At 43.9% G+C, this 10,367-nt stretch overlaps 1 protein-coding gene across 1 annotated transcript; it reads left to right on the top strand.

Moving 5' to 3' along the window:
- The first annotated feature begins 534 nt into the window (after positions 1-534).
- On the top strand, positions 535-8,274 carry LOC124670377 (pentatricopeptide repeat-containing protein At5g04810, chloroplastic-like). The gene is made up of 12 exons (XM_047206889.1): positions 535-1,326; positions 2,180-2,307; positions 2,555-2,695; positions 3,030-3,116; positions 3,281-3,434; positions 3,559-3,618; positions 4,137-4,565; positions 4,644-4,939; positions 5,223-5,352; positions 5,591-6,165; positions 6,418-6,637; positions 7,780-8,274. The coding sequence occupies exons 1-10, from the start codon at positions 535-537 to the stop codon at positions 6,074-6,076; spliced, it is 2,703 nt and encodes a 900-aa protein (XP_047062845.1). The 3' UTR covers positions 6,077-6,165; positions 6,418-6,637; positions 7,780-8,274.
- Positions 8,275-10,367: the final 2,093 nt, after the last annotated feature.

The raw sequence follows: 10,367 nt of genomic DNA, 5'->3' as shown, positions 1-10,367 counted from the left end.
GGGGAGCTCTTCGTGGTGACCCGCTTCCTCCACCGTTGTGCCTGCCTCCATCGCGCCAGCGTACCCCTCCCCCGCGGTCCCGGTGGTTCGGCGAGCAGCATGGGGCGGCAGGCTAGCAGAGGAGAAATCTGGGGAGGCGGGGGCGTCAGCGGAGAAGCAAGGCGGAGACGCGTTGGTCACTTATTCAGGTACATAGGGAGTAGATTTTAATGAAAACCAACTTCTTTTTGGGAGGGAGGGAGATAGAGATAATCTTTTTTTGAGCATATTTTTTGAGAGATAATCGAGATCAACTTGAGAGAAGCGTGTTGTCCCATCAATCCACAAAGTGTGGTTGGCTGGTTGTCATTCCCAGGCCAGCCCAGCCCAGCCCAGGACAGTCCAGCCCAGCTCAGCAGGACCGAAACGAAAATGATCGCGTGTGGTTGGAGAGCTCACTCCTCGCCGCCCCCGCCTTATCCTCCGTCGTCGCGATTGAATTCACCATCGTCTTCCTCCCCGGGCCGCTCCTTCCTACTCCCACCGGCCACCGCAATGCCGATGCAGTTCCTCTCGCTCCCCACCGCCTCCTCCCCCACCGCCCACCTCCTCCCTCCCAAGCCCTTCTTCAAGCCGCTCTCCTCCGCCTCCGCCTCCGCCTCCTCCTTCCGCCGCCCCTCCCAGCCCCCGCCACCGCCGCCCAATCCCTCCCCACCCCCTCCACCGCCTCCGCCTCCCCCGCCGCTCCCCAACCCCCTCGCCTCCAAGCTATGGCTCTCCAGCAAGCTCTCCCCGCCCCCACCTCCCCCTCCCACCGAACCACCACATCACCCCCCACCCACACAGCCGGAACCGGAGCCCGAGCCCGAGGCATCCCCGTGCGAGGACGACGACGAGGAGCAGCAGGACTTCCGGCAGAAGGGGAAGGTCTTCGTGGGCAACCTGCCGCTCCACGTCCACAAGGCCGAGGTGGCCGCCTTCTTCCGCCAGTTCGGCCCGCTCGACAAGGTGGAGCTCGTGCGCGCCCGCGACGACCCCGAGCGCAACGCCGGCTTCTGCTTCCTCTACTACTCCGACTCCTCCGCGGAGGCCTCCGCGGAGGCCGCGGCGGAAGTCGACGGGGTGGACTTCCGGGGCAGGTCGCTCACGGTGCGGCTCGACGACGGCAGGCGGGGGCGGGCCCGGGCGGAGGACCGGGCGCGCTGGGTCGACCAAGGACGCGGGCGGGAGCCGGCCTCGCCCTGGCACCGGAGCAGGGACGAGGCGTGCCGGGAGTTCCGTGGGGTCGTGGAGTCGCGGCCACAGGACTGGCAGGCCGTCGTCTCCGCCTTCGAGAGGATCCCCAAGGTCGCTTCTCCTACCACTACCTTGGCGTTGTTACATAGTTGCAGTGCTCCTTCATCACTTAATAATATGCCAATTGCACCTGCACATTATCGCCTTAACATTCCGAATCATATTAACAATGGGTATCGATCAAATAGTTTAATCAGGGCATGCCAATTTACAATGATAAAAGGATGGTCCAGTTGTCCCTCTAACGAGAGATTGCCTTGTAGTGTTGTTAAAAACAACCTAAATAGATGGCCTGTAGCCGCACACATGGAAAATCCACCTTCTACAGTTTCTTATTAGCCTCATGCAGCTGCTGCTCAGCTCGCCTCTGCTGTTTACTTTGATAACACCTGCAGTTTTAATTGAAATTCAAGTTCTGAAACCTTTGCTAGTTCACTGTTGGAAAATAATCTGCCCCAAAAGGTATTGTTCATTTACATGAACAACTGATGTTACATCGATCTGTCCCCGCTGTGGTGGACATGGATTCTTGTAGTCAGGTATTTTTTTTGTTGCAACTTTTGTGTGTTGTAACCTTTTGGCGGAATAGGTATTTTTATGGAGTTGATTTAGAGTTAGCGAGCCTTTATTTTTCGTGTGTGCAATCAACAATGCTTAAATTCACATCAATCCTTTTATGTTCGAAAACCTGCATAATGATATATTTATGTATCCACAACCTCCTACGGAAGTTGCACATCCACTTCTACATGCCATGCGGGGCTGAAATTAAGGAAAATAATGTAGGTTCAGTTGATGCTCGCTAAATTATTTGCATGGAAGATAGAATTATCTGCCAGTCTCATTGCGATATAAATTCTCTCTCGATATGATTCATTTATAATCTTTATTTTCATTGTTTCAGCCATCAAGGAGAGAATTTGGTTTGATGATTGTGTATTATGCCAAGCGGGGTGATAAGCATCACGCTCGTGCGACATTTGAGAACATGAGGGCAAGAGGGATAGAACCCAATGCCTTTGTCTTCACAAGGTAGCTGCATTCTAGGTGTTACTTACAGTTTTTTTTGGCTGTTTGTTTCCTCTAGTAGACAGACTAATGTACATGATAAAATAGAAACCATAGGACTTGTGCAATCAACTTTTTGAAATTGACAAACTATGAAACTTATTATGCATAGATTGACCATGGAAAATGTTTCAGCATTACAAGATAGTCTTCATGATTGCTTCACATTGCTGGTTTGTCCCATGCATTAAATTTAATTCATTTCATGCAGCCTTGTTCACGCTTATGCAGTTGCTAGAGATATGCGTGGGGCACTGTCATGTGTTGAAGAAATGAAAGCTGAGGGCATTGAGTTGACAATTGTTACCTACAGTATCCTTATTGCAGGATTTGGCAAAATTAATGATTCTCAGTGAGTACGCCACCCTCCACTCTCTCAATTAAATGAAGTGCCAGGCCATTCTCAATGTGCTATCCTTATGTACTTCATTCGGAGTTTCTGATCTAGTTGTACATCCATTCTCGATGTGCTATCCTTACGTGTGTTATTCAATTTTTTATCTTGCTGTGACAACCCATTTGTATTTGACGAATTCAGGTATTTGCTTTATGCATCAGGTTGCTTGACCTTCAATTCTTTTTTTTTGTTTTTTGAGAAAAGCTTTTGCATTTTCTCAACGACAAAAAATCCACATTTTTCCCCAGAGCCCTTAACTTCTTATAATACCTTTTTCTTGCTTTGGAAGATCTGCAGACAAGTTGTTCAAAGAGGCTAAGGCTAACCTGGGGGATCTCAATGGGATCATATATAGCAACATTATACATGCTCACTGGTTAGTATTACGATATTATCATATTCATGAGCCTCTTCGAAATTGAGAAAAGTAACAATATCGTGCGGACATGCTTATGTCGTTATCTATTTGGCAATCTAGTCGTGTCAGCTTTTTACTCGTATATGATTGATCTGACACTCAAATGTATGTACTTTCTGCAGCCAGTCTGGCAATATGGATCGAGCTGAAGAGTTAGTCCGCGAAATGGAAGAGGATGGAATAGATGCTCCCATAGATGCATATCATAGTATGATGCATGGATACACTATCATTCAGGATGAGAAGAAATGTCTAATTGTGTTTGAAAGGCTGAAGGTATAGTGGGAAATAGGGTCTCATGGCTAGCTGAGCTTCTTGGCATTGTCATATTATTATTATACATTGGGATTTTGGGAAGCATTTCTCTTTCTTCATCTGTATTTATTTATTTATTTTGCAGGAATGTTGCTTTACACCATCAATTATTTCTTATGGATGTCTAATTAATTTGTATGTGAAGGTAAATTCTAACTTATATCATTCTATTTTTTTCTATTTTTGCGCGGGTCATTGCCTGACTGCCGAGTAAAACTAGCCGATTTGGGGTTTTCTCTTGTGCTTCTGTTGGTTTTTGTTATTTATAGTAGTATCTGGCAATTTTAACGGAAGAAAGATTGCTTATATAAGATATTTGAAGTGTAACTGTTGTTCAGATAATGTGCAAATGATGTTATCTGAGGTCCCACATATTGGAGCCATAACTGTTGTTCAGATAATGTGCAAATGATGTTATCTGATGTGCAAATGAACTTATCTGCTTCATAATATGTCTCCTACATACAGTACTTCCTAGCATGCCCACAAATCACATTTGCAAGAAGGAATAAGAAACCAAAAGGATGGAGTATAAAAACGGAACAAAAATTTAGCCCTGCAGCTCAGACCAACAATATAAATTGTGTATTTACGCATTGCTTTTCTTCATGTTAATGCTATGGATGAAAATTGCTAATGCCCCTTTGGTATTTTTTTTTACAGATAGGCAAGGTCGCTAAAGCCATAGCTATTAGCAAAGAGATGGAATCATATGGCATCAAGCATAACAACAAAACTTACTCTATGCTGATCAGTGGATTTATCCATTTACATGACTACACAAATGCTTTCAGCATATTTGAGGAAATGATAAAATCTGGTCTTCAGCCTGATCGTGCCATATACAACTTACTGATAGAAGCATTTTGTAAGATGGGAAATATGGATCGAGCTATTCGCATTCTGGAAAAGATGCAGAAAGAACGAATGCAGGCGTCAAATAGAGCATTTAGGCCTATCATAGAGGCGTATGCGGTTGCTGGGGATATGAAAAGGGCCCTGGATATTTTTGATCTGATGCGACGAAGTGGTTGCGCTCCCACTGTAATGACTTACAATGCTCTTATCCATGGGCTAATTAGAAAGAACCAGGTAACTTTTCAAACACTTGCTAGCTCTTCAAACTTAAACCTTGCACTGTTGTCATTTTCTTTATCTGTCTTTTTGTAGGTTGAGAGGGCTGTTTCTGTGCTTAGCAAGATGTCCATTGCTGGCATTACACCGAACGAACATACATACACAATCATCATGAGAGGTTATGCTGCTAATGGTGATATTGGGAAGGCCTTTGAATATTTCACAAAAATTAAAGAAGGTGGTCTAAAACTTGATGTCTACATTTACGAGACGCTGCTAAGGGCATGTTGCAAATCAGGGAGAATGCAGAGTGCTTTAGCAGTCACCCGCGAAATGAGCTCTCAGAAGATTATGAGGAATACATTCGTATATAATATTTTGATTGATGGGTAGGTTTTCTAGAAAACAATTTAACCAGTGTACGTTAGCCTTAGTCTTCTGAAATACTGCTAGGTCATACGTTATTTGGCTCAGTAACTTCAGATCTAGCAGAGTGTACAGTAATAGTTAGCCAACTGCAAACTCAGAGAGATGAAGTAATTATCATGATAGTTCTTTATCGAATTAGTTCTACACCATTTTTGAAAGTGCACACTGCAAAATGTTATGGTTTATTTCATAATTATACTAGAAATTTCCTTTTGCTTGTCTAATCGCTGATCTTTTGTCTAGGTGGGCTCGGAGGGGAGATGTTTGGGAGGCAGCAGACTTGATGAAGCAAATGAAAGAAGATGGAGTCCCTCCTAACATTCATACATATACCTCCTACATAAATGCGTGCTGTAAAGCTGGAGATATGCAGGTATAATTATTTTTGCTTTACTTATTTAATCTGTAGCTTATTGTGACTGCATGCTGGAGACAGACTGACAAGGATAGTACAATTGCATCTGATATGAGTACACATTTTCATGCGTAATGAACTTTATCCTACATGGCTTCATCTTATTCTATTTTGAAATTTACGAATGGAGAAGTATTTCTCTTGGGTCTTTCTTTGTACTCTGTTGATTTATTTCTATTAAACGATTTGTTTGTAGAGAGCAGAAAAGGTGATCGAAGAAATGGCAGGTGTTGGACTGAAACCTAATCTCAAGACGTATACTACCTTGATTAAAGGCTGGGCAAGGGCATCACTTCCAGACAGAGCATTGAAATGTTTTGAAGAGATGAAACTGGTGGGGCTGAAGCCTGACGAGGCTGCTTACCATTGCTTGGTGACTTCACTTCTCTCAAGAGCAAGTGTAATGGAGGGAAGCACCTACACAGGAGTCTTGAGTGTTTGTAGAGAAATGTTTGAGAATGATTTGACTGTTGATATGCGCACTGCTGTTCACTGGTCGAGATGGCTTCATAAGATTGAGAGGACGGGAGGGGCACTAACAGAAGCACTTCAGAGAATATTTCCTCCTGATTGGAATTCATTAGAAGTTCTAGGAGAGGTTTCTGATTCTGTAAACACTGGGGATTCAGATTATTCTAGTGATTCTGACTTGAGCGATGATGGTGATGAGAATCAAGATTGATGACAACTGACAACCTGTAACTAACTTTCAATGTTAGTCACTCCCCCGCTGTTTTCGTGTGAGAGCTGTGCCCAAGTTGACCCAACAAGGTATGTTGTATGCTTGTGTGAAATGTATCACCACTATTTGCCGATGCTAATAATTACACAGGCAGCATGTTTATATTTCCATCAATAATGATTGTCTGTAAATTATGAGGAATGATTTGATAAGAAAAAAAGTTTGCAACGGTCTATAGTCATTGCTTAATTGGTGTAGTTTCTGAAAGCAGTATTCCAGAGTATAACTGATACTCTTTTGTTTGAAATGACTGGCATTGAATAAACCCTGTTGTGTTACAGATCGGCAGTTTGTGGACGATCCGAAATTAGGCCTTGGAATCTTGCAGTGCAGTATGCGTGAGCTGGCTTCTGCTGCATTTCTTAAAAAGCGTCAGCGAGGCAGTAACAGTTCTTCTGGGGCTGAGAGCTGAGGCTGTCGTCGCTAATTTGCAGCAGACGAAGCTTGCTCAGTTTGTGTTCCTGTACAGAACAATGACTGCCATAGGTAAATATTCTTGAGGTATGGGCAAGTTCATTTTTTATGCTATCCGTTACTAGAGTATGACTTTTTATACCTGTAAGTCGATCAATAATTTGCATAAATGAAGATTGTTTTGTGCATTAGCCACCCATCAATTTTTGGTTTGATTTTTACTAGCCATGATAATATCTGGCTGCTCACTTTACAGCATCCAAATGTTAGGAGCAAGACGTAAGGGTTTATAGGTCCATGTGTTTTTCTGACAGGATTTTTAGGCCTATGGTTGAATACCATCGCTTTGATGGGCATTTAGTAAAGCATTTTAAAGCAGGCCTATGGTTGAATACCACTTTGATGGGCATTTAGTAAAGCATTTCAAAGCACATGACTCATAGCTGGTGTAGGGCAGCAGTTTTGTAACCTTTTTTTTTTCCGAGAATTCAGTTTTGGGTTAGCCCCTGAGATGCGGCGGACAGCTTAGCTGATGATCACACCTAATAATCTGAACTTTGATAATATGTTGCGGAACGAAGCTTCTCTTTGTCTCCATAAGGAAATATTATTAAAAGAAAAATGTAAATAGGAGCAAAGATTGTTGCCTCATTGGTGTCTTGCACATCATTGCGGTTTTTGAGGAGGAATTCGCTCTCCGAATTGAAGTACAAAACTCAATCAAGTGCTAGATGATGACTGTTTTCCCATTTAAGATTTGGCATCTTCCAGTACAGCAGCTTCAATCAAATTAGCACAGCCTGACTCAGTATCACTTGGAAATGCACGCCTCTGTCCTGCTGGGAGCTTTTACTAGTCAGGATGAATGCCTGCACAAGACGGCATTGATACGGTGCTTACGAGCCTAGTTTCCTGAGTATAACTGCAGACTCTTAGCTGGCCGGTATCTTTCATTGAATCAAAGAGTTGGCCTCCCTCCATCCCCCATTCAAGTCCTGCCCACAAGATAAAACAGTGCCTCATTTATGCCCGCTATTTAAGTTGGCTTAGCTGCATTGCCCCTTGTCCATTCATACTCACCATTAATTCTTGCTAGGAAATCTTGATTGTAGCTGCAGTATTTTGTTTCCAGTGTGTGACTTAATGTTCTTTGAATGCTAAGGATGTACTACTGTACTCCATAATTTATTTCTCCTTACACATTAAAAAAAATGTTTTTGGCATTGCAGCCTTTGCTTTGTGAAAGTCAAGCTAGGTGGCAAAGGCAGCTCTAGTTTCATGAAGTTCTTAGATGATGTTGTATCCAGCTGAAGCCCTATGGGTGGAAGTGGGGAAGGGGCTGGAAACATCTTTGTTCATAGAGGAGTAGCTGGAAATGGCACCACAGGTGGGCAACCATCCAAATAGATTTTTGGAGCCTCTTTGTAGTGGGATTGTATTTTCTCCAAAAGGTATCCATAGTGGCAGCTATCTTGATGTTATACCGATTGTGCTTATTTAGCAGATGCAAGTTGTAAAAAGACCTGCCTACTAAATTTAATACTCCATTCGTCCAACAAAAGATGTCTCAACTTTGTCTAAATTTGGATGTATTAGTGTATAGATACATCCAAATTCAGGCAAAGTTGAGACATCCTTTGTTGGACGGAGGGAGTAGATGAAATATCGTATATACTGTGTATTTTTTCCATTCTGAAGTTGAAATTCAGATGAAGAGTGAAACATGAGTTGCTTTTACTTTGGCATTACTTAGCTGTTCTATAATTAAATCTGTACACTTTATTTGAGAGATCAGGAAATCACAGCCCAGCAAACAATATTAAATTCTTTAATTCATTCTGTTCCGAGCCAATTACTCCTGCACAGTGAAAATTCAGCATTCCAGTGGAAGACCAACTCATGGTATTTTTTTTTAACTCAATAACTTGAGTTAAAAAGAATAAGCTAATTACCTGTTTATTACTATTGTTTTCTGATATTTGTTCTATTTTCCTGTGAAGTGTCGATTGTAGCTTTTAACGTTATTTTAACGCTTCACCCCTGTTTAATTGAAGGAAAAAACATAGTGCTATATAGTTCTCCAGTTATTTTTTGTTGTATTTTTCAGTCCCCTGTTTCATAATTTTCACTTCCTTTTTATCAATTAGAAAATTAGCTAGGAGAAGTACTTAAACCACCAAGTCCAGCTAGACAAGCGAGGAGGGTAAAATTGAAGTCCTTGCTGTTGATGCATTTAAGTGTCCTCTTCCTCCTCAGGGCACAACACTATATATAGCAGGTTGCACCATTCTCCCCCATCACAAACACACCCTGTGCCCACCCTCTCTCCCTGCACAGTGCCCTCTCCACAAGCAGCACAATAGAAGCAGTGGTGCGGCACGAAGGTGTTGCACTAGGAACCCCATTTTGAGCATGGCTGAGTCGCCGGCGAGCTCGTGCGTGTCATCGGACGCGGAGGAGGAGACAGTGACGAAGGGGATGGTGGTGGTGGGGTGCCCGCGGTGCCTCATGTATGTGATGCTGTCGGAGGCGGAGGAGCAGCCCAGGTGCCCCAGGTGCAAGAGCCCCGTCCTTCTGCACTTCCTCCACGGCACCGCTGAAGACGCCAACTCCAACAACACCAACAGGCAGGGCAGCAAGAGCTAGCCTGCAGTTCAACTGCTTCTACTCCTCTCATTTGCCATGTTTTGACGCATGTATTCCGACTGCAGCGCCCTGTAGCTGTAGACCCTCTCTCCCTATGAACTTGTATTCGCACGCAGGACCGACGACAGGTCGATCAGAACTCTTGTTTCTCTGCCTATTCCAGAACCATGTTCTGAATTTAGGCTCATATACTTGCTTTAAGAAGGCCGTTTACCTTTTTGCAATGCAGCGTGTGACCCAGGACTATTCACGTTCATCCCTTGATTGAGCAGCAATAACATATCGTGTTGCCGAACAATGGGATTGCATATGACTGTTTCTGCTTTAATTTAATTCTATTGAAGATGGGTTCGTGACCAATCAACCTCCAGCTACATATAGCAGTGTGTAGTCTGCCCGGATGGTGACGGGAGAAGATCAAAAGTAAAGGAGGGCTTATTATGAGAGACGGGTGGATCGATCGTTCGCTCTTCATGGAAAACCTGTGCCTGTTTTAATTGGAGATCACCAAATAGTAGTACAGCGGTAGCAGAAGGAATGAATATGGGCTATAATCAGAGGGAGGGGCAGCTGAGGGGAGGAATCAGCACGCGCGCGGCGGTTCGTCATCAAGCACGTACCCCTTTCATTTCGTTGTGCGTCTCCCGTCTCTGCGCGCGCAATGCGTTTTCCAATCAATGGACATCTCGATTTCTTTTTTTTGTGTGAATACACCCTCGGACGTGTATTAATCGTACAGAAGAAAATAACGGAATGCCCATACAATGCCGTGAGATGGCAGGTTCGTGCTGTCAACAAAGGGTGATAGCTTCCCGATCATGAGCCTGCTTTCCTAAGACTAAGAGTACCGTAGCGGAACCGGTTCTGGAAAAGCCAAAACTTTGGGAGCGGAACAACCTAGCTAAACGCCACAAGTCAAACTCCTCCTTGATCCTCATTTTGATGTCTTCCATGGTTGGGCACCATTAAACACCACGTCGTTCCGGTGACGCCAAATACAACACAGGATGAGAACGATAGCAGTCCCAAGTCCATAACTCAATGTTATATGCCAGCGAGAGCCCTTGTGGCGGCCGTTGGCTTTCTAGTCCGGGCAAGCGAGTGTCACGTTCTAGAGTAAGTTTTTTTTTTTTTTTTGGCTCAACCGGGGGCACACTTGTAAAATATGTTG

Source organism: Lolium rigidum, chromosome 7 (assembly GCF_022539505.1).
Source record: "Lolium rigidum isolate FL_2022 chromosome 7, APGP_CSIRO_Lrig_0.1, whole genome shotgun sequence".
In the NCBI taxonomy this organism is placed as follows: Eukaryota; Viridiplantae; Streptophyta; class Magnoliopsida; order Poales; family Poaceae; genus Lolium; species Lolium rigidum.
The sequence above is the reverse complement of the archived record's forward strand: the minus strand, read 5'-3'. Positions and strand labels throughout refer to the sequence as shown.

What these genes read in the sequence shown, in the direction of transcription:
- LOC124670377 (XM_047206889.1), top strand. Translation starts at nt 535, where the DNA reads ATGCCGATGCAGTTCCTCTCGCTCCCCACCGCCTCCTCCCCCACCGCC. An exon ending in TTGTGTTTGAAAGGCTGAAG is followed by an intron (nt 3,435 to 3,558) that starts GTATAGTGGGAA and finishes TTTATTTTGCAG; the next exon opens with GAATGTTGCTTTACACCATC. An exon ending in TATAATATTTTGATTGATGG is followed by an intron (nt 4,940 to 5,222) that starts GTAGGTTTTCTA and finishes TCTTTTGTCTAG; the next exon opens with GTGGGCTCGGAGGGGAGATG.